General features: G+C 33.8%; 1 protein-coding gene across 4 annotated transcripts; it reads right to left on the bottom strand.

Annotated features, from left to right (window-relative positions):
- Nucleotides 1–1,025: 1,025 nt before the first annotated feature.
- LOC123012172 (protein MTSS 1) lies at nucleotides 1,026–19,419 on the bottom strand. Of its 4 annotated transcripts, none has more exons than XM_044410008.1 (17): nucleotides 19,015–19,419; nucleotides 12,624–12,685; nucleotides 12,475–12,548; nucleotides 6,837–6,921; nucleotides 6,695–6,786; nucleotides 6,408–6,643; nucleotides 6,061–6,354; nucleotides 5,871–5,984; nucleotides 4,762–4,939; nucleotides 4,482–4,633; nucleotides 4,281–4,428; nucleotides 3,997–4,230; nucleotides 3,773–3,859; nucleotides 2,518–2,733; nucleotides 2,174–2,470; nucleotides 1,868–2,124; nucleotides 1,026–1,820 (listed from the first exon to the last, which is right to left on the bottom strand). In XM_044410008.1, exons 1-17 carry the CDS (start codon nucleotides 19,087–19,089, stop codon nucleotides 1,713–1,715), a joined length of 2,709 nt encoding a protein of 902 aa, XP_044265943.1. In that variant the 5' UTR covers nucleotides 19,090–19,419; the 3' UTR covers nucleotides 1,026–1,712. The 4 variants fall into 4 exon arrangements, with proteins under 4 accessions (XP_044265943.1, XP_044265946.1, XP_044265944.1 ...); XM_044410011.1 differs by having other exon boundaries at nucleotides 4,482–4,669; nucleotides 19,015–19,418; XM_044410009.1 differs by lacking the exon at nucleotides 3,773–3,859 and having other exon boundaries at nucleotides 4,482–4,669; nucleotides 19,015–19,418.
- Between the last annotated feature and the right edge of the window lie 2,586 nt (nucleotides 19,420–22,005).

Genomic DNA, 22,005 nt, shown 5'->3' with positions numbered 1-22,005 from the left:
TTCCGGAATTCTAAAACACCGTGTTTTTTTTGTTTTTAACTGAGAGCGAGCCCAAAAACCAATTTTCATGGATTTAGCTTCAAAAAAAAATACGGTTATTTTACGACCTTTTACCCTTATTCAACCCCCTTGGGGGTAAAATTTCCAAAAATGGTAAAATACGTATTTTTTTATTTTTAACCGAAAGCCTAAATACCAATTTTCATGGATATAGCTTTAAAACTTCGTATTCACCACCCCATTTAACCCCCTTAGGGGTTGATTTTCCAAAAATCCTTTCTTATTGGATGCCTTCGTTATAAAAGGTATCTACTGTGAAAATTTGAAATTTCTGTCTCCAGCGGTTTAGGCTGTGAGTTGAGTTGAGTCAGGACAAGCCTCTTTATATACAGGTGCGCCAGAACTCGCGCCCCAGAGAAAAATACCATATAAGGTAAGATAGCAGGAACAAGGAAAAAATGTTAAAAACATTTTATCTATAAAAATTTCGAAGTATGAGGGTTTAAATTTTGCACTATGACTCTATTTATTTCTGTTGGAAAAATTATTTTCCAAGTTTTTTTGTTATAGGCTATTAAAAGAGGAAACAAGGAAGTTATATTCTAAATTGTTATGTTATTTATGTCTTCTATTGGCAAAATTTTTGTACCTTTACTAAATAATTGTAAAAAACATATACAAGATCATCAGTATCATTAAATAGACATAAAAAAATGTCAAATGTCAAAAAAATAAATGTCAAAATTTTTTGACAGATAGAATTTTTTAAACATTTTTTTCATATTTCTGGTATCTAACCTTACTTAAATTTTTTCTCTGGGGCGCGAGTTCTGGCGCACCTGTATATAGATTTTACTGTGTGTGATTTATTTGTGCAGAGATCGCTACTATGCTACTTTGGCACTATGAACTAGACAGTAAATTACTTTTTCCGCACTTTTTTGGTGGAAGCACATTTCGTAAAGCTTCGTCTTATGCCTTAATACCCACTTGAGTGGGTCATGGTCCACCAACAATAGAGGATACCGACTAAAAATAAGTTTTATTTTTTAAATTTATTCCATACACAACACAACGTAAGCAAAATGTTTTTTTTTTTCAGTATTTAAACGTTATCACTGCTTAACATGAACCTTATACAATTATGAATATGAAATGTTAATGATTACTGAATTCTAGACAGCAAGGACCTCAAAAATACATTTAGTGTAAGACGTAAGAATATTCCTATATACATAAAAAAAAATCGTTCATACTTCACATCCAAAATTCACGAACAGAATTTGAATCAAAAATAACAAAAAAAAAATTTACTGCTAAAATAACCCTTAACACACATAGTTTGTGCCTGACATGAGTTACGCTACCTTTAATATATTACTTATCCCTTTATACTTATTTACATAAAAGTTAAACTCTCTAAACACAAATCCAAGTTTACGACTGCAACAAAACTTGTGACATAAAAAAGGACAATAAATAAATATTATATAAAAGATTTACAAACACTTAACATCAGTCCTATAGAATAATACTATGTTGACTATGCAATACAAAAATAATTCAGTCAGATTTATATAATGGACGTTAATAAGACAGCGCACTACGAGTTAATTGAACTTGTTTTAACATGAATTGCTTAAGTTACGCTATATCGATTAACGGATTTAATTAGTAAGCATTATACTGGAGCATCTATTGAAAATATTGTCTTAATAAATCTTTGGTGCCGATCTGTCGTTAATCACTTCGGCTCTTCGCAAGGTTGCCCCTCTCTTGATTTGATCCATGAGCGATTCGTGACACACTTTCGGGTCAGGCTGCAACCCACAAATCAGAAACAAATCACCCTTTTGTACCAACTCACCTGAGCTTTACTGTTGATGATCTGTCTTATTTTAGTTGCCTTGTGCTGCGTCGCTTGAGTGCTATTACTGATATGTTGTTGCGCTAATTTAGCATTCAGCGAATCTAGGAAGCTCTGACCCGGTCCTCTTTGGACAAGTTTGGTCGGTGGCGATTGCACCAAATCTTCGGAATGCCTGCGAGCGGTACGGGGACTCAGATTTGGTGCCAACTTCGCACTTAACGACGCTATAAAGTTGGAATTTACTCCAACCGGCCCTAAATGCCAACACCATTGTTTTAATTAAATTTTTCGTAGCCAACTTACCTGATCTGCGTTCGGCGCTCTGCGACCGGAAACTGTTAACCCGGCGAGTCGCCGTAGGACTACCGCATAAGACTTGCGAGGGTTGAGCGTAGACGACGCCCCCAGATTGCGAAACGTATGAGACTTTGGTCTGGCTCTGAAAAGTGCTCAAGACCGGTCCTTGTTGATTCGTGGGTGTTGTGCTGTGACTTTGATAAATGGACTGGGAAGAGGCCGACATGCGTCTGATGGAGTTGGGGCTGGCTGGGGTGTGTTTTAGTTCGGTAAGGGCTTTGACAGTTTCGGCGACTTTTATTCCTGAAAGTTTTTCGTCAAGTTTTTTTTTTCTACATGGAGAAGCGTACCTGTATGTTTTTGTTGTTGCTGTTGTTGGGTGGAAGGTTCGAGGAGGAAAGCCGGTGGTGGAGGAAGGTTTTCGAGACTTCCCATCGCTGAAGGTTGGGTTGCAGTGGAAGTGTTGGTTATGGAAGATGTGCGGCGGATTGGCGGTGGCGGCTTGTTAGCTTGCATCGAAGCTCGACGAGCTAATGAACTTCGAATCGTTCCGGTCGAATAAATAGCTGCCAAAGTATTTTTATCAATCAAGAGAATAAACTCTACAAGCAGAAACAAACAAAATCGTACTTATCCTTCGCTAGAAATACGAAAAGACTCTATTAATTTTACAGACTGGCAAAGTTCACAGATAAGTCCTATTTTAAAATTTATCTGAGCAAATTATAAAAAAAATAAAGACTCCGAACAGTTTTGGTTTATTTACATATTTTTGTTTAAAAACGGCATGAAATAAAAGTGCATATCAAGTCTCGTGTAGGGTGTAGTAATGTAACCGTTGTTGTGGAGAAAGCAAAAAAATTGTACCAAGTGGAAGAAAACAAGCAGTTAACTTGAACAGACTCTACAGTGAGCGGCAAAATTATGGAATAATCTTATTAAAACTGAAAAAAAATATTTTGTTTTTGCAAAAATGCTCGAACAGGTCAATTTTCTTTTTAAAAAATACACAATTTTCAACTTGATTTATAATTTTACACTTTTTAGTGTTTGAGTAATGAGATCATCGACATTTTTTTTAAATGGCAACCCCATTCTTTTTATCCAATTCGATAGATCTGTTAATTGTCGAAATGACAGCACCAAAATATTAAATATGTATTACATAAAGTAAAATGAGCTAAAAAGTGAAATAACAACAAAAAACAAGAAGTTGAGAATTTTGTATTTTTTAAAAATAAAATTGACCTACCTGTTCCAGCATTTTTGCAAAAACAAAATATTTTCAGTTTAATAAATAAGATTATTCCATAATTTTGCCACTCAGTGTATAAAATTATATCATAACTTGATCGTTCTATTGAAAAAAAACATTTTGGTAACGTTTTGTATAACTGTTAATTAAAAAACTAATTGCTGAACAAACTTGTTCAGTAAAGATTAAATTTTTAAAATCTTGTTTTTTTCCACCTGCATTTTACATTTATTAGAATTAAGGCATATTTGTGAACTTGTGACTATTATGAAAAACTCCTGTCCTGCTCTAAAGCCAATTAATCAAACAACCAACCCCCAACCAAACATAATTGTGCACATGTTGATTACCTGTCATGGATAGAGGCCTTCTTCGTGCAGAATTGAAGTCACTGTTGCGTGGAAGCGTGCAATACTTCATAGCCGATTCGTTAACATCTAACAACACACACACTAATAGTCACACACATGCTAATAAAAAACCCTGAGTTGGTTAAACTAATGTCGTGTTATAAAGGAAACAACCGATAACACCATGCCTTCGTTTTCGTGACAAATGGAAAATTCACACTTACCTTCAGCGTGGGCGGGATCTTCGGCAGTAAAAGTGGTCTGACTTCCGTAGCCGCTAGACGATTCTAACGAGCTTTCGCTAGTGCTGCCATCTTTCTCACCTTCAGTGGACGCTTTCTCGGTGGCGGGCGAACCTATGAAGTCGGCCGGGGGCGGCGGAAGGGACATCTCTTGCGCCTTTTTGGCGGCCATGCTGGCCAACTCGTGCATGTTGACGTAGGTCGGCTGGACAACATCTGGAAAATGGGGGTCAGATGCCAGATATAACACTAAAACCGGTTAGTACTCTTGGTCAAGTGGGCTGGAAGAGACGATGGCTTTTTCACTAGCATTTGTTCGGAGGTGGTTGGGGGAAGTACTCGAACGCCCTGCATTTCCGCTATAGTCTTGGCGGGAACGTTAGGGCCACTGGGACGCTCCAAAGACGAACATCTCTGACAAAATCCACAAATCAATAATAATTTGTATCATACAATTTTTAACTTACAGTTGGCAACGGTGGCTTACTCTGAAGTGATTTAATGGAAGTTGTTGGACTCTTCGGTGGTATCATTTTGTTGTTATTCTCTGTTGGCGTTATGGAAGTGACTGGACTCACCGGTTGCGAAAGACTCTGGTCAGGTGCTTGGAATGTGTACACTGTAAGAGGAGGCCTTTGATGACCTTTTTCATACGCTGCAATGAAATGGGGTGTGATGATACAAAAATGGTGATGGGTTAGAAAAGTGAGTGGGGAATAAAATTTAAAACAAAAAAACCATAAGCACCTGAAGAAATGGTATGAGGACGGTCGTTGATGATGGCCGAAGCGGCTCTTTCGAACTGCATGGTCTCTTGTAAGTTGGGCCATGTCGATGTTGTGGCTGGAATGACGGTTGCTGGGAAGGGAGTGCATGGAGTACTTGAACTGCTACTGTTGCTACTGTGTTCAGACATGTTGGAGACCTAAAGATGCAATGAGAACAAAATTAAAACTAAAGTATGTAACACACAGTGCAGGTGGTCTAGAAATGACGAATAAACTTTAAAAAATGTAGGAAACCATAATGTGACAAAGCTGAAAATTGTAAACGGTGCATGGAGAGAAAAATTTCTTCCCCCACGGAACATGGTAATTTCTTTCGTAAGATTTAATTGCTTACAATAATTTAAAATAATTTAAATTAATACGTCATTTCACCAACCTGTGCAGTGGTAAAAAATAAAAAAAAGTGTCAAAAGTGAAGGAAGTGAAAAATAAAACAAAATGAACAAAAATTTTAAAATACTCTTTTTAGAAATACGTTTTTCAAATTTAGTAATTTTGGGTGAGGTTTCTAACGATTTTTTGTTTAAACAAGTTGAGACAAAAATTACAAAGTGACTGAATATGTTGGCAATCCTGACCCTAATTTTTAAAGCTTACCATTAGAGTACGCTTTTGATTAAAAACAATTCAACAATCTTGTGAGGTTGTACGTCAAGTATTTGTCAAGCAAAACCGTATCCGGTTGCAGTATTACAAATTATTAACAAAAATACTTTCAAATCTGTTGGATCACTTCGTAGTTCTAGTCCCGTTTTCCCTTAATGTGTAATGTTTTTTCAATTCTTTAACTACTCGAAATTTTCGCAGCCCCCGAATACTTTCCTGAACAAATTATTACAGTGTAGAAAAAAAAAGTTAGAAACATTTATTAATGAGAGATAATAATAATAACTGTAAACTCATCAAGACAGGAAAAATTCAAAATGTTAGGCTAAAGATCTATTGTCAGTATAATTTTAGCCTGTAAAAACATTTAAAGCGTCGGCTTGAGTACTCCAAGCTTAAATTTTGATTAAGCATTTTATCAGTTTGTTTACTGTCGGTTTTTCTTGGTCATTTTGCGTTTACCTGAGCAACACTTAACGACGACGGCGGTCTGGGATACAAAGTATCTTGTGACGTAAATCCGGAATCCTGGCTAGAGACAGACATGTATCGGATAGTACCGCTACGACCTACAGGCTGTGGCCGGAAATAAAAGAAAATAAAACAGAAAATAAAACAAAACCATAAACAAAAACTCTGTGACGGCAAATACCTGCGACAACGATCTTTGCCAATGTGGATGACTCGGTGAGTGATGATTCTTCGAACTCCCCGACGAGGAACTGTTTAATGAGCTAATTGAACACATCGATGACTTCCTGGAGCCAAGACTGGAAGGCGAAGACGGCGGTGTCTGAAACGACCATCCGCTGTCCGAACTCTTCAAATCAGCAATGACTTGCTCGGATGCCGGCGGAAGAGTCGAAGGATCAGTTGTATGTTTCTCCAACTGTTGCACGGCTTCTTGTAAGTGCGACATTTCAGTCAACATGGCCACTTCTTCATCCTATAACAGTAGATTAAGACCCAACCCGGCGCCTCCACCACATCAATACTCACAACAACCGGCTTCAACAACCCCACGAAAGTGCAAAATCGGCTACGTTCCTCGATTAAGGCCGCTCTAACGGCGTGTTTTTCTGTTTCTTCGAGTAATTGCCGTCTCTCGGTTACATCCTGGAGGCCGCATTCTAGCCGCTTTTGTAAATCGCCTCCTGCACCTTTTCGCATCTTCTTTTGCAAACGTAAGGTGTCAGTGGAGCGTTTTTTCAACTCGGCTCGCGCTCTTTTGTAATCTGAAAGTGAGGGCTGATAAAGGGTGCGTGTTTGTGGGTTTTGGTTACTACCTTTGGCATGTTCTTTATCGAGATTAAGTACAGTTTTTTTCCAGTCTTCTAATTTTTCTTGCAGGGGAATTATTAAAAACTCCATAATTGTACTACAACATTTTTTTAATATGTGACACAGTGTGAAAGACAAGATTATTACCTGGTAAAAGTTTTCATTCTTGCTTCAACGGCTTTATGCCTCAAACAAATCCTCGTTAAGGCAGTACCAATTTCTCTAGTTGCTCCTAAAACAATTATCGTAATCAATTGCAATCATCTAAACCAATTTAATGTATCATTAATAAATTTAAAAATGTATTTGGAACAATACAAGGTCGTCATGCTTGCATAATTTAATCAATTAATAACATTTTGAATAATCATCTTTATGGAGCTATCCTATGCCCACTGAAGGTCTTATAATGGATAAAAGCGAAATAAAAAGATAAAAGATACGCCTCGACAGCTATGCCCTTCTTAAGTATCGTCGAGTGCACTGGACTGGTGTGCAAGATGGAAAAGGCGATACGTGAGAGAAGAATTGTTGACCTCAATGTCCACAAGACTTACTTGAAGATCATCGTGTGCTTCTTTGTTCAAGCTTGAAAGAACAAAGAACGACAATACATTTTTTGCTCCAGCTCTGATTTTGAGTTCAAGTGTTGCAAAAAGATGCAATTTTTTTTTTAAATTGTAGGTATATAAATTTAAAAGGTTGACGACACTGCACAGTTGCAATTGTAGACGGATTTATTTTATTAGGAGGACAAGTGTATGTATTAAATGTAATATAAAATTTTGTGTAATAAAACTTATTAATTAGTGCGGATGGAAATGTAAAGAACAATGTGAAACATATAAATTGTTCTAATTAAATTATTAAAATTTACACAAGATAATTCGGAAATATGTACATAATTGTACGATAGAATTATTTTTTTAAATAAATTATCCTTTTCTTTATTTACACCTAAAATTGACACCACATATTTTCGCTCATCTTTTTCCATTATGTTACGTGTAAGTCTAATCTCGAAAATACGAAACATTACTCCAGTTTCATTTTCGTTTGGTGCTTGCAAGCAGAAGTTGCTACGAAACAGCCCCCTGATGAACTTGCGCTTGTATAAATCCGCCAATGCTGGGCGATGCCACTCTCGGGGAATAACGCATCCAAATTTAGTTTTATTTTGGCACATTGCGTCCTTGATGGGCCAAAGTTTAGCATTTTGCGAGTCACTGGGCCATAAGGGCGTTTTATCGAGGCACGCAGGATCGATACCTTAGGAACCCTCGAAAAGCACAGTCGGGTCAGTCAACCCACTGGCAACGGATAAGCCACGATAATACCACGATTAGGTTTATTTTCGCTTTTACGGATGCCGCCTTTTTTACAACCCACTCGCTGACATTCAACTTCCTCAAAAGTCTCCGAGAGCCCAATTCATATTTTCATGCATGTGTGCGGAAGTTTTTCCGGCATTATCACCGCTTATTTACAAGTCCAGGTGGCCTTGCATTTTTATCAAAAGAAAGATTTAATATTTATGTGGTGTGGCACGTGGATGGTATCGACCTTAGGGTGCAACGCGATTTCACACGCAACCTCCCTAAGGGGCTGAAAATTGTTTTTGGGTGAAATTGTATCGCGCCGAACAAAAAAGGAAATTATTAAATGAACGAAAGTAAACAAATGGAATCGGACGGAATGTTATTCGACTTCTTTTCACCTTAATTCGATTTTTAACGAGATAATGGCCGACGTTATTGCGGCTCGAGTTGTTTTGTTGATTGAATCAAATAATAAACGGCAAGTTTTTCGACCAATGTTTATTATTATTAGCAACTTGTTACAGGGGTTCCAACTACACTAATCAAAATTAAAGTCTAAACGGTGGCTCGAAAATAACTGTGTTTAGCTGTAACGACCGTAAATATTTTGATTATAGATATATTGATGATTCAAGAAACCGTTTCCACCAATACAAACTAATAAATCTACAATTCTATTTCTTCCCCAGTTCCAGGTGCTGAAATCAAAATTCTCAGCGATTTTCCAGGTGAGTGGCCTGTTGCCCTCAGAGCAGGTGTTAAGAAAGTTGCCAAACAAAAGTTTATACATATGAATGGGAAATTCACCCTGAGAATATCGAACGTGAAAAATCGGCTTCGTTATACTTCACGGATTATAACGGAAACGCCATTATCTGCATCGAACACTTTCGAGACTGTTGCCTTATAGATAGATATAAATCTCGTGCATGATACCGGGTGAGTTTTTAGCGATTCGCGAGAAAAGTGGGAAAAAGTGGAATGTACGATTGTAGTCGGACGCATCAGAACAGGAAATGGCAATGGAGTTGCTTTTTATTTTATTTACTTGTTCTTGCTCTCGCTCGATTTGTCATTATCGCGATGTGTAACCTCAACTATGGGTGGAATGTCTGACAGAAGGTTGATGTCTAATCGAATTAAGGCTTGATTTGAACAAAAACGACATCCGTTTTATAAAAGCTTTTATTTTTTGAACCAGCAATTAGATCTATAAATTGACCTGTTGATAATAAATGGACGTAATAATATACGATCGATGGAAAATTCTTCATCCATCAAGACAGCAAATACAAGCGCACTAAATTATTTCATATCGTACCCTGTTTCATTCCATTATTTTTGTGATTATTTATTATATTATTATGTGACCCGACAAAAGAAGAAGACATTTGTCAGACAATTATTGAAAACATAATTCTCTGACAAATAATTTCCATAACCTCTACATTTCACTGACCCGGCGGTTTGAAATGTGATTAATAAAAAAAAACCTCTAAATTTCCCAATCTAGCATCATTACAGCTCTTCTTATTTATTGTATTGTTATTGTTTATTTACTATCCCTATAGAATTAATCGCAAAAAATGTCGAGTAAAAATTTAATCAATTGTTGCAAAATGTTAGTACAGTGTTATAAATACACCTTTTTACTTTTTCGTCTTGTATCATTAATTAAGCTGCTGGATCTTATCACCTACACTTACAAATTACCGTAAAATTACTACAAAACAATTTTTTTAATTGCTGATTATTGGGAAAATTCAGAACTGATCACAAATTTTACAGAGAATAAAAATCGCAATTGCAATACGACACAAGGCTGGTTTAGATTTGTTAAAGCGATTAAAAGTGGCGGTGATGTTATTATTGTTCTGTTTACAGTATTGATATCTGCACTGCAATTGTTTTAAACAAGCTAAAATTGGCCCATCTACTTGTACTGAAATATTATTAGCAACTACTATAAGAGAATTAATCTTAAAGTATCTAATAGAGGTTTCATTCACATTCACATTATTAAGTTTTTCCAATAAATGAGTTCTTTTTTCAACGCTGAAATTCTAGACAGTTTAATATTAGTTGCTGTGTGATTAGAAAGTTAATATCGACATTGAATGCTAGCGATAACACAAACTGTCATATTAATTTCGTTTTTTTCAAGATATTTGTGTTTCCAAAGATAGAAAATTTAATCATAGTAATGGTTACTAATTTTAACCCAAGTGATTCAAATACACGTCTTGTAAGAGTAAATTTCTATACTTGTATGAACAAAATAGTGTTGCTTTGTTACAAGTTGATTGAAACACTGAATTAAGTCTTTTGTTTTTTATGAAATTTAAAAAGTTGTAATTTTGAACATATTATAGGCTTTTTTTTTAAACATTCGCGTAATCACTTCACATGTTTTCCACCTTTTTTGATAAATATTCATTTACTTCCTGTATTATTTCGTTTGGTACGCATAATAAAAGACCGCGATCAAGGCTATGAATTATTTTGTTTGTGGTGTACAAACACTGCAATAGTTGAGTGATTATTATTATTGCACATATGAGCCAAGTGTACGATAACAATAAACCGCAAACAGCTCGGTCGACGTTCTATTTTGAAGCCTGCAAATTATCCAATAACGAGATAATACAATCAAAAATGAAATATTTTAATTAAAACACTTAAATGAAATACAGCTTGAGTTTTTGGAGCATACATTTGATTGCGTATCCTTGTTAACTAATCCGTGTATTTTTTGGTTAATACTAACTTAATAGAAAGAAAGTCATTCGAAGTAAATTTTGAACGTATTTTAATTATCTCGCATGTGTGAGAATCAGACCGGTGCGGTCGTTCCGTCTTTCTCATTTTCTTGCACAAATCGCCATTATTTTGAGCCATCTAATTATTTGTTGTATTTTTAATAATATTTTGTAGCTTCACTGATCGCGTCCGGTCCATATATTAACGGAAATTCATGTAAAAAAACAACTCTCCGTTGCTCGGCCTGAATGCCGTAAATTTCTTCGGGGTTGTGATTTTTTCGAAACGCATAATTTATGAGTTTCCATTAGGCGAGTGGATTTTCTGGAGAGTGCAACGGCCTCCGACGTCTCGACGTACTTGCAGGAAAATTCTATGTAGGTCAATCAATGTGCAAGCACGCTATTTATGCTTCATTTTGGTCGGATTGTTATTGTTTTGACCATTTTAACAAGTCTTGCACGATCGAAATCGATCGGAAATGCGATGTTCGAGCGAAACTTACTTTAAGCATCACGTAATGGTACGTAAATTGACTATTGAGTGATATTACACCGAGTGGCCATATGCCATGCTGCAGTACCGTAATCAGCTATCATGTGATTGAATGACTTCATTTGATCCCTGGATCTAATCACAAATGCAAAAAATTGTATTTCTAATATTTAGAAAAACACAGGATCCTACAAAAACTGCATCTAAATATTTATAACAACAGTAGGTGTTTATCCATCCAAAAAGAAAATTACAGTTACAAAAAAAGAGTTTCTTTTGCTCACTAGAGTGAGATAAAAATTTCTACGCGTGTGGAGCTGAGACTTCACGTGTCATAACTGTTTAATTAATTTTTCTAAAGCAGTCATGCATTTTGAGAAAAAAAATACTGATCCATTATCTCGTTCAGGAAGAAAGTGTAAGGAAAATTTCTTCCTTCGTGGAAATTTAGTTTTTATTAAAGATATTAAAACAATTGAGTAAAGAAATAGTTTGCCCATGTTTGCATAAAAACACCAAAATTGTTCATTAAATCGGACATTACTTAACTCAATGATTTTAAGAGAATACAAATTCATAATTTACTTAAAAAAAAAATTGACTACTCGTAGTCTTACAAAATCACTAATCCATAAACGTAGGAAGAATGCATTAATTTCATCATTATATGTATAATGTACTCGTATTTATAAAATTACAATCTATGTAGTAGAAGTAAAGCTTCCAAATTGGTGTTAGAACTATTTACATATCTTACCAAGAATTAATTATGAAAAAAAAATCAGAAATAAGGAGTATTTACGCCAAAATTTAACATTTTCCTAGTTTTTTCAATTTCTACGTTAAGATTTTATGTATTAAGCTTTGACAAAAAAAATTGAAAAAAAATCACTGTGGTGCCTAAATCCAGAAAGTACTAAAAAAAATGCTTCAAAGCAAACCTAACGTCAGAAAACTCAATCCTATAATTAGACGCTGAAATAAGGACACGACGTCTCCAAATTAGTGTCAAAACGTCGTAAAATCTGTTTGTTTCCTCGTCACCAATATGGTGTTTGTTTTCATCTGCTCTTAATACGTTGTTAATAAAATTTAGCAAGCATTTAACCTTGATATACTTCCTGAATTCGCAAATAACACGAATCAGATTTTGCTTCCATGCGTGCCAACGTCGCATAGACTAGATTGCCATCTTGACACCTATACCTTACCTCTGGCATTGGTGGCGGAATCTGCAATCTTCTGGAATGCTTCCAAGTAGGCTGTGACCGCCAAGATTGTCGCCCTAAAAACACACAATTGAAAATTTACTCAAAGAAAAAAAAACAATTAAAAGGCGAAATTCAGCCTTCACACTTACTTCAATGAAGAGTGAAGTTTCGTCGCCTTCGCGATTAAATCCTCCCAAAGTGGCATTCCATTCTGAAACAATAAGTCTTTTAAAAAACTCAATCCTCCCCTAATTGACGCTAAATATTCTGAAGCCATCGTAAAATAAAAATTCCTGTTTTGTCACGTTTATTTATGCCTCATCATCTTGTTAAATCCCCCAAGCTAAGCAGTTCCGCCACTGTTTATAAATTCAAAAAATAAACACGTTTCTCGTAAACATTTCGGGTGTCTGAAGGTGGTACCAATGACTCACCAAGAACCAGATTTGGTTACTAAATCTGGACTTTTTTTTGAAATTCTAAACTTGGATCGAAGTAAAATAATTCGAGTGAAAATGTAAACGTAACTCGAGACGTTTTGTTTTTCTGGTTTGGTTCGGCTCTTGTTTCGAAATTTTTGAAGCTTGTATATACATAACGTTGGAAAGTACTTCATTCATAAGCTAAGGCCCACGCGGAAGCTTATTTGGGTTAGGCAAACACCCACAGTCTCCATTAAACGGCCTTGTAACCACAGTTTTAGAGATTGTCGATAACGACTAACGGTTTAACCTACCATTTTTTTTTTTTTGAGGAAGATTTAGTGTAGATGATTACGCACGTCACAGCTTTGGTAAAAAAGATTTTTAATGATACGAATTGTCGCAATTTTGTTATTATTGCTATCATGTCCATTTATTTTTGCCGTTTTCTGCGAAATCACGTACATAGAATTACTGATTGGTGTGCGTAGCGGTACCTTGACCTAAGACAGTCACTCATAAAAGCGACTGTAAAATCGTCGTCCCACTGAAGAACACAATTTTTGAATCGATGTCTCTCAAAGGTGACACGAAAGAAATAAAGAAACAATGAGATGTTTATGCAATTTGTTTTTCAGTTGCAGCGAAATAACGCTGTCTGGTTGTGCTCTGCAAACTGTGACTGTTTTCTTTCTGATAAAAGAACCCACGATGCAATATAAGAATAACAATCATGTGATTGTAATGCATTCCTTGTTTGATGTGCAAAAATTCAATTGAAGCTATTACCAAATAAAAGAGAATTTGATATTGCAAATTGCAAGCCTTGATATTTTGCTTTAGACAAGTATAACTTTTATTACATAATTAAATTAAATGATCTTCAATAAAAAATTTAATGAATTTTAATGAATGAATAAATTTAACAAAAAGTGGTACCCTTTAGGACACAACAAGTAAATTAACAGAGTAATAAAAGGTACAACAATATTGTATGAGGTGTAGAAAAGTTTTGAAATGCTCCAAAATTAAAACACTACTTTTAATTAGCACAAACTTAACTGTGAATTTATAAATTTATGTATTAGGGAGCGCTACTAAAATATAAGTAGTTTGCCATGATATTTACCAGATGAATCGACGTTCTGATTTAATTAATATCTGCTGTGCTAGCTACATGTAATAAATAAATGCACTTGTGTCTTCTATTATTTCTAAAATCGTAGAAAAAATTTTATTTAAATCACCTTCACTTCTTTTTTTCTACCTTATTTTTAATGACTTTTGAATACGAAAACAAAAATTGTACTTTTACATTAGATAACAGACCTGCCCAGAGCCTAGACATCAGAAACTAAATATTTGAATTGAAATTATCTGAACGGTAATTTCTTCCCTTTACAGAAGATCAGCAACTACTAGGTATCTATATATATATATATATATAGCTATAATAATAAAACTGAAAATTAAGACTATACAAGGTGATTCTTTTAGGGCCTACATTAGAAACTTTTTAACTTCTAATGCAGATAGGAATTTGAAATTTTGTGCCCAACCCAAATCAACCAGTCTGAGTTCAACTAAATTATTTTCAAAATGGTTCCGGAACTATGAGAAATTGGCGCCAACTTTGAAATTTTAAATGGTACCCACTTATTTTTATTGCATTTTTGAATTCTCCTTTTTAAACTAAGTAAAATGTACCTAGTTGTCAGTACTTATCTGTTATAGTTTTTGACATATGTCAATTTTTTGGTTAAAATTTTCACTTGCAGGGGTTCATTCAAAACATCACAGCTCTTGAACCCTTTGCAATAGGTGAATATTTTTTTTTGCATTCGATAACCAAAGGTTCGAAGAGTTTTCTAGAATTTTCATAATTGTCAACTGTCAAATTGCAAGGCTAGTATGATTTTTTGAAAATGATCATTAACAAACAGCTATAACTCAGTTTTTTCAAATAAAATGACTCTATTTTCTCAACGGCAATCAAAAGTATATCAATTTCTAGAAGGACTTTTATTAACATGTCCTATACCTATCTCTTACAGTTTTTGAAATAATCACAAAAAACATGTTAATGTTTTTATTTTTATAGTTAATCACGTAGGCTTTGGAAAAATACAATAAAGATATACCATAATTAATACAGATGTTCGATATGTTTACCATTTTCAAACAGTCCAAAACTCGATGGTGAACTAATTTGAGTGGCTTCCATTATTTCATTTGGTTGAAGATTATTAAATGCCGCCTCAATCCTTGCCTCAATTCTTCGCAATTCCGGATGGGTGTTGTGTAGTCTAAAAATCTTTAATACGTATTGATCATTTTCCAAAGCCTACGTGATTTACTATAAAAATAAAAAACAAAAACACGTTTTTCGTGTTTATTTCACAAACTTTAAGAGATGGATATAGGACATGTTGATAAAAGTCCTTCTACAAAACGATGTACTTTCGATTGCCGTTGAGAAAATGGGGTCATTTTATTTGAAAAAAACTGAGTTATAGCTGTTTGTTAAATATCATTTTCAAAAAATCATATAAGCTTTGCAATTTGACAGTTGTCAATTTTAAAAATTTTAGGAAACTCTTCGAACCTTTGTTTATCGAATGCAAGAAAAATTATTCACTTATCGCAAACGGTTCAAGAGCTGTGATGTTTTTAATAAACCTCTGCAAATAAAAATTTTGACCAAAAAATTGACATATGTCAAAAACTATGACAGATAAGTACTAACAACTAGGTACATTTTACTCAGTTTGAAGAGGAGAATTCAAAAATGCAATAAAAATAAGTGGTTACTATTTAAAATTTTAAAGTGGGCGCCAATTTCTCGTATTTCCGGAAGTTCAGCCATTTTGAAAATAATTTAATTGAACTTAGACTGGTCGATTTGAGTTGTGTACAAAATTTCAAATTTCTATCTGCATTAGAAGTTAAAGAGTTTCTAATATAGGCCCTAAAAGAATCACCTTGTATAAAATAATTAACTAATTTTCAAAAGATAAAAAAAGATTCAGTTTGAAATGGAAAATAGATACACAGATAATTAGTTACCACGCCCACAATTATAGAGACCAGAACTAATTTGCAGTAAAGCCAGCAATCACACCAAACTTGCATTCGCTATCAGCCCCGAATTTTAGTAGAGCACACCCAAGCTAATCTCCAGGGAATTCAATATGAGCATTTGTGGAAAGTTAGGACGAGGGAAAGCTCTTCCAACCAAAAAAAAAATCCCGAAAACTTTTTCTCAATAGAAACTCTTAAAAATGTAATACAACAATATGGGTAGTGTAGTTTTTAAACTGCAAGAACACTTTTATTCATTAAAATTATTAACGAAGATTAATTAATACAGTTTATGTGACCTGACACGTCCTAACCCCAGTTTACAGGAGGGATATTCCCAAAGGTCAAAGTTTTTTACCTTTACCAACTATCTCTTTCCTAATATGTTTACATAACAGAGTTCTTAAATAAACAAAAAGAAATTAATAATATCATTCACTGATAAATTGTTCCTTTCGTTATCTTATGCACAAAGCAATCAATTTCTTTTTAGTGATATTTGATTGTTTCCTGATCATTAAATTCGGATTTTCATTTTCCCAAATGACGGCTTTATCTTTTTCATTTTAGTTAGGCTTTACTCGTATATAAGTAGAGCTTGGAAAGCCATAAAAGAGCCGAGTCTATTAAATTGAATTTGTAATCAATCAGCTGACAAACGATGTCGGCTGCATTTTATAACTTTCGTTAGAAATTTTCTACCTTTTGCCTTATCGCAAATTCAGTTATAAGATAAGGTTTATAGGCACGTGAACTCTACTATTTACTGAAAGAGGTTCGGTTATAAATCCCACACAACCAATACACATAAATTGTTCCAACAGAATTTACGAGTGGCTAGATATTTGAAAATTTATACTGCACTGAATTGTACAACTAGTAAAGAATATTTAACGGCGACGAGACACAAGTAATATACGCGATACAAAGGTCGGTAAATGAATATTAATGAACAGAAGTCGCATGACTATTGTTTGTTTGTAATAAATGTACAAGTGATAATATGAATGACAATTTGATGTAACAATAAATAAACAGTTTCTTCTGTACGGATATTCCACCGACGCTCATTTTACATAAATGCTAAAGAAAGTGGTTTCAGTCTCATAAAATGAAAATTTTATGGATTCCATACTATTAAAATTGTCAAACACCATTAACCCTATAAGACCTCTTGTGTTACAAAAATAAAACTGCAAGGTGTTGCAATTCGGAAAAGTGGAACATCAACGGCCAATTTCCGTTGTTAATTAAATTGACAAAAATATCCCAACGTGCATGGTCTAGAAATATTTCCGTTTGGCTTGGAAAACATTGACACCAAGTTAAACTTTCAACGTGACCTGCTACGTCTATAAAAAGAACAATAATTAAAGCGAATTTGATGCTGACAGCACCAGGAAGTGCGGCATTTTGATGCTGTTCAACGATTTCATAAATAAATAACGCTTCCATGAAGAAATTAGGTATTGCATAGTCGATACTTTCATATTTTTTCGACGGAGAACTGGTTAAATTGCCCTTTCAAGAAGAAACAAGCATCAATACATAAGCGTATAAATTGCAAATTTATAACAAAAATTCGCTTATTTACCCCAAGCAAAGCATTTCGGTTTTATTACCAATCACCATTTTTAAATTATGTAAAAATAGGATGCACAGCCCTCCATTTTCATAGTTATTAGGGATAGTAGAGCCCAAGGCGAATTGAAGTTATTTCGTAACTGGTTTTAACTTCTTAATAATTTTTAGTCTAGGCAATTTCTTATCTATGACACGATCATATTCCTCTTCAAATGATGAAACAACTCACGTGTTATGTTTTATCGTTTATTTTTAAATAAAAATGACATGTGTCTCAATTTGTTTAGAACTCGTGCCAGAATCATCTAATATTTTACTATTAAAAGTAGAGTTTTGCTTACTTTGGATATGTTATTTGGCAGACGAGTAATTACCTGTAAAATACATTATTCATTTGTTCTGCTTGCAGTGATACAACAGGTGAAGAAATGACAAAGCCAGATGTAAAAGCTTTCCTTATACGATAACTATAATAAGCAGGAATTTTATTTGGAAACCAAAAACGAGCTCTTCACAGAATGCCTAAATATGTCCGAAAATACGAACACATGGCGTCAGCTTTTGTAGGTAGAACCGAAAAAAGCCCTAAATTATGTATTATAAGTCCCAAAAATACAAACTAATTTTGTCACGCATTTAACCATGTACAACTTGAAACAGATATTATATTTGTTTAAAGTTAAAGTATTTTATCGAACAAAATGTTTGCGAGGGTCAATAATAGCAATCCTCCACTATGGTTGTGAAAAAATATTACCATTCAGACTGACTGAGAACTACGTAACACATAAGTTTTTTCACAGAAATCCTTTCTCGAGGCTTAATTTAAAAAAAGAACTGATTCATAACTATGTAAATAGTTAAAAAAAAAATGGAGAAAATATCTCAAGAAAATGTCATTTTCCAAAAAACAGAATTCATACACTTTCAGATCCAAAAAGAATTCCCGAAAGTTTCTTTTACCACCTTTTACTACAGCTTTTCCAGCGACAGAGTGCATTCCAAATTAACCCAGTAGCCTTTTCTGTCTAAAAATTCAAACCCTTTTTTTAACTTTGTTTTTTTACAGTGTAGGTAAACCGAAATATGATGATTATAATTTTTGATAGATACAATTTTATCAAATGAATACCGATTAAGAATATCATAGTACTTAATTATTATTTATAGCTAAAACAGGTTTTATAAAAATTTTATCTCAAAACAAACACTTGTCGCGATTTAACGGTAAATGTTAACACAATTTTGGATAATCCGTCTAAATTGGATTTTTTTTAATTCACATCAAGTCCAAACTGAAATAAACAAACTGCCCCATTTAAGGATCTACATAATCGTCGACTTTTACGGCAAAAACTGCTTCAATTCCCTCTAATTAAAATCTGGTTTATCTCAGTGCCCCTCACCCATAAATCTCCCCCGTCTTTTCCCATTTAAATCACAGGACCCTCACCTTCATGTCCTGTATTATCTGCTGGAAGAGTCCGCCTAAGGCTCCTGACTCCCGTTCGATATGGCCCTCCATCATTACCACCAAAAACTACCGTTCACTTAACATAGACGCGTTTTTAATTGAAAACAGCGACGATTTCGTACAGAAAATCACCACATTTTCGTCTTTTCAAATGCAAACATCGCGGACATTGAACACACCACTGTACACAAAAAGTTTTTCACTTAAACGCGGTTGAATGATCACGCGAATCGAACAACGGAACTTTTTAGCACGTTTGAAGAGAGTTTTGAAGTATGGTCAATTCGGAAATGTGCAGAATAAACGGATTACATCGCGATTCCCAAACAAACCTCCACCATTACAACATTGCTCTCGTTTCTCGTGTGTTTTCTTTCTATTATTACAAAATCTCCCCTCTCTGGGAAGACTAGTGGCGCCGGAGATACCCAAAGCGGCCGATAGAAAATTTTCAGCTTAAGAAGTTGTGCTGGCATCTAGAGGAAACGACGAAAATGAGAGGTTGAGTAAAAAAATTTAAAGTATTCTACACGACATGTAATTTTCCGCTTAAATTCAAAACAAATATAAATTTGAATAGCTATGGCACAAAATATACCTACTATTTTATTCATAATCACATTTCCTTAAATAATAAAATATCCGTATCTCAGTTGATGCAATGACTTAGTTGCTATGCAAACAAATTAAGTTTTTGACATTTGATGAGCACGTAATCATGGTAATTCTTCATAAATTAATTCGTAAAAACAAGGTATTTTATTAGTTTTTTAGGGCGTTCTTGAGGTAATTTTGCATTATTTTAGGAGATTTTAACGGTTTTTTCGTGTGCCCAATTTTTTGTGGTCGACACCAAAGAACAAGGATAGATGGAAGGAGAATTGGTGCCGCCATATTTGCAAACTATGGGCAGTTGCAACCTTCCGACCGTTGCAACTCGTACTAAATTATGCAATCAACAATACACAATAGCACTAAAAAAAGTGCGTTTTGGCACTAAATTTATCACTGGAATCCAGTGTAACACAGAATTATTTTTCTTTATATAGAAAATTTAAATTTGTGACATATTTGACTCTAAAAAATATAAATGTAGCGTTGTTTTTTTAATAAAGGTTTGAAATTAAGTTTAGAACTAAACTTTCAAAAAAAACGTTATTAAACAAATAAAACAATCACATTAGAACACAAAACCCTGTAAAATAGTGCTTCGTACAAATAAGCAATCGAGAGTTCATAAAAAAAAAGATATTTTGTCACACGATGTGCAATGTCGTCACTGAATCATTTAATTCTGTTAAAAAAAATATTTAGAAAAACATTAATACTGTTAAGTATATTACAATTGTAATTATTAATAAAAAACAAGAAAATTACGTGTATATTCAAAAAAAATTGTTTGGGGTAGGCAACTTTTAATAAAACCGAGAAAACATTGCCTACTTTTACTACCAGTTAAAATCTGCCAACACATACAGAGTGTTTCACACAACGTTACGAGGCTTGCGCCTAATGTACGCACCCAAATATACAAAATTCACAAAACACTAGATACAAAAAATACACATTTAATTATTTAATTTTTGAAAACCCCTAACAGTAGTTGTCAAACTAATCACTGTTTCATTAATAGTCATAAACTGCAGTTTTTCATAAACAATTATCATTTGTTCTATCAAGAGACGTCATGAATATGATTCTAGTTTATCTATCTTAATCGCTAACTAACTAAAAATGTTGTAATTTTTGAAACGGTGAACAAATTAGAGAAGATTATCCAATTTTTCAAAATTTGTAATCGAGTTCGTATCGGAATATGTATTATTGATTGCATCTTACAGGCGTAGGCCTCGTAGAATTATGTGAAACACCCAATATACAGGTATATTGGGTACTTTTGGGGTGGATAAAAATTATTGCTTTTTGAGGGGTTTTAGGCCTTTTTCGGTTGTTTGCTTTTGGGTAAACAGATAAATTTGTAAGATTCTGCCTTGTTTTTTAAGTAACATTTTATACTCTACTAAAATATCCTTAGTTGAAAAAATATAAACCAAATTATGTATACAAAGTGAACAAAAAGTATATATGGAACCAAGCGTTTTTTTAAATCCTTTGCTTTAAAAAAATATATATTCTTGATAAAACGTCATCAATAAATTTTTTCAAAAAATAAATAGTTTAAGCAAAAAACGTTTGGTTCCATACCTTTTGTTCACCTGGAATAAACATCATTAGATAGGTATTATTAAACGTAATAAAGGAAATTAGAAAAACACATTTCCATCATAAATTTATGTCATTGGTGTAATCACTTAACACAATTATGAGACAACATAATTGAATTCATTTTGGTCTTGTATAGTACAAAAAATAACAGACGTGTAAATGACCAGAATACACCGCCAAAAATTTGTCAACACTACAAAACTAATCCTATGGTACGATCAAAATATTGGTTTGATCACCTTTGACATAAATTCGCCCAGTTTCAAATTATCGAAATTTCGTTCATTTTTAAACATTATAGCTTCAGTTTTGTTATTATCATTGACAATCTATAACATTTTCTTATGCATCAATCCAACCAATTTGACTAATTTATACAAATCCACTGCTGTATTGCAAATCGTATCAATAGTAATTTTTATTATAACAGTATGGATAAGTGGAGTATTCAACCATTCTGAAATTGCATGTTTTCTAAATAAAATGATTGGATTTGATGAGAAATTTCAAAATGTAGGTCTACTAATAGACAGAAAACGAGAGAAAAGACATATTGGAATTCATCTTTTTATGAGAAGTTTTTTTGCAGTTGTATTACCTTTAGGGCTACTTTGGATTCTATTGGAAGACAGCATAAATGTATTACTTTTTATTTTTATCATTGTTAAATCAGGAGTGTCTTTTCAAACCATAGAATTTATTTCTATTATTAGGAATAGATTCGTTACATTGAATAGTTATATT

Source organism: Tribolium madens, unplaced genomic scaffold (assembly GCF_015345945.1).
Source record: "Tribolium madens isolate multiple individuals breed KSU strain unplaced genomic scaffold, Tmad_KSU_1.1 Scaffold_91;HRSCAF=231;Tcas5.2_LG7, whole genome shotgun sequence".
NCBI lineage: Eukaryota > Metazoa > Arthropoda > Insecta > Coleoptera > Tenebrionidae > Tribolium > Tribolium madens.
Note: the sequence above shows the minus strand (reverse complement) of the source record. Positions and strands in the feature narration are given on the sequence as shown.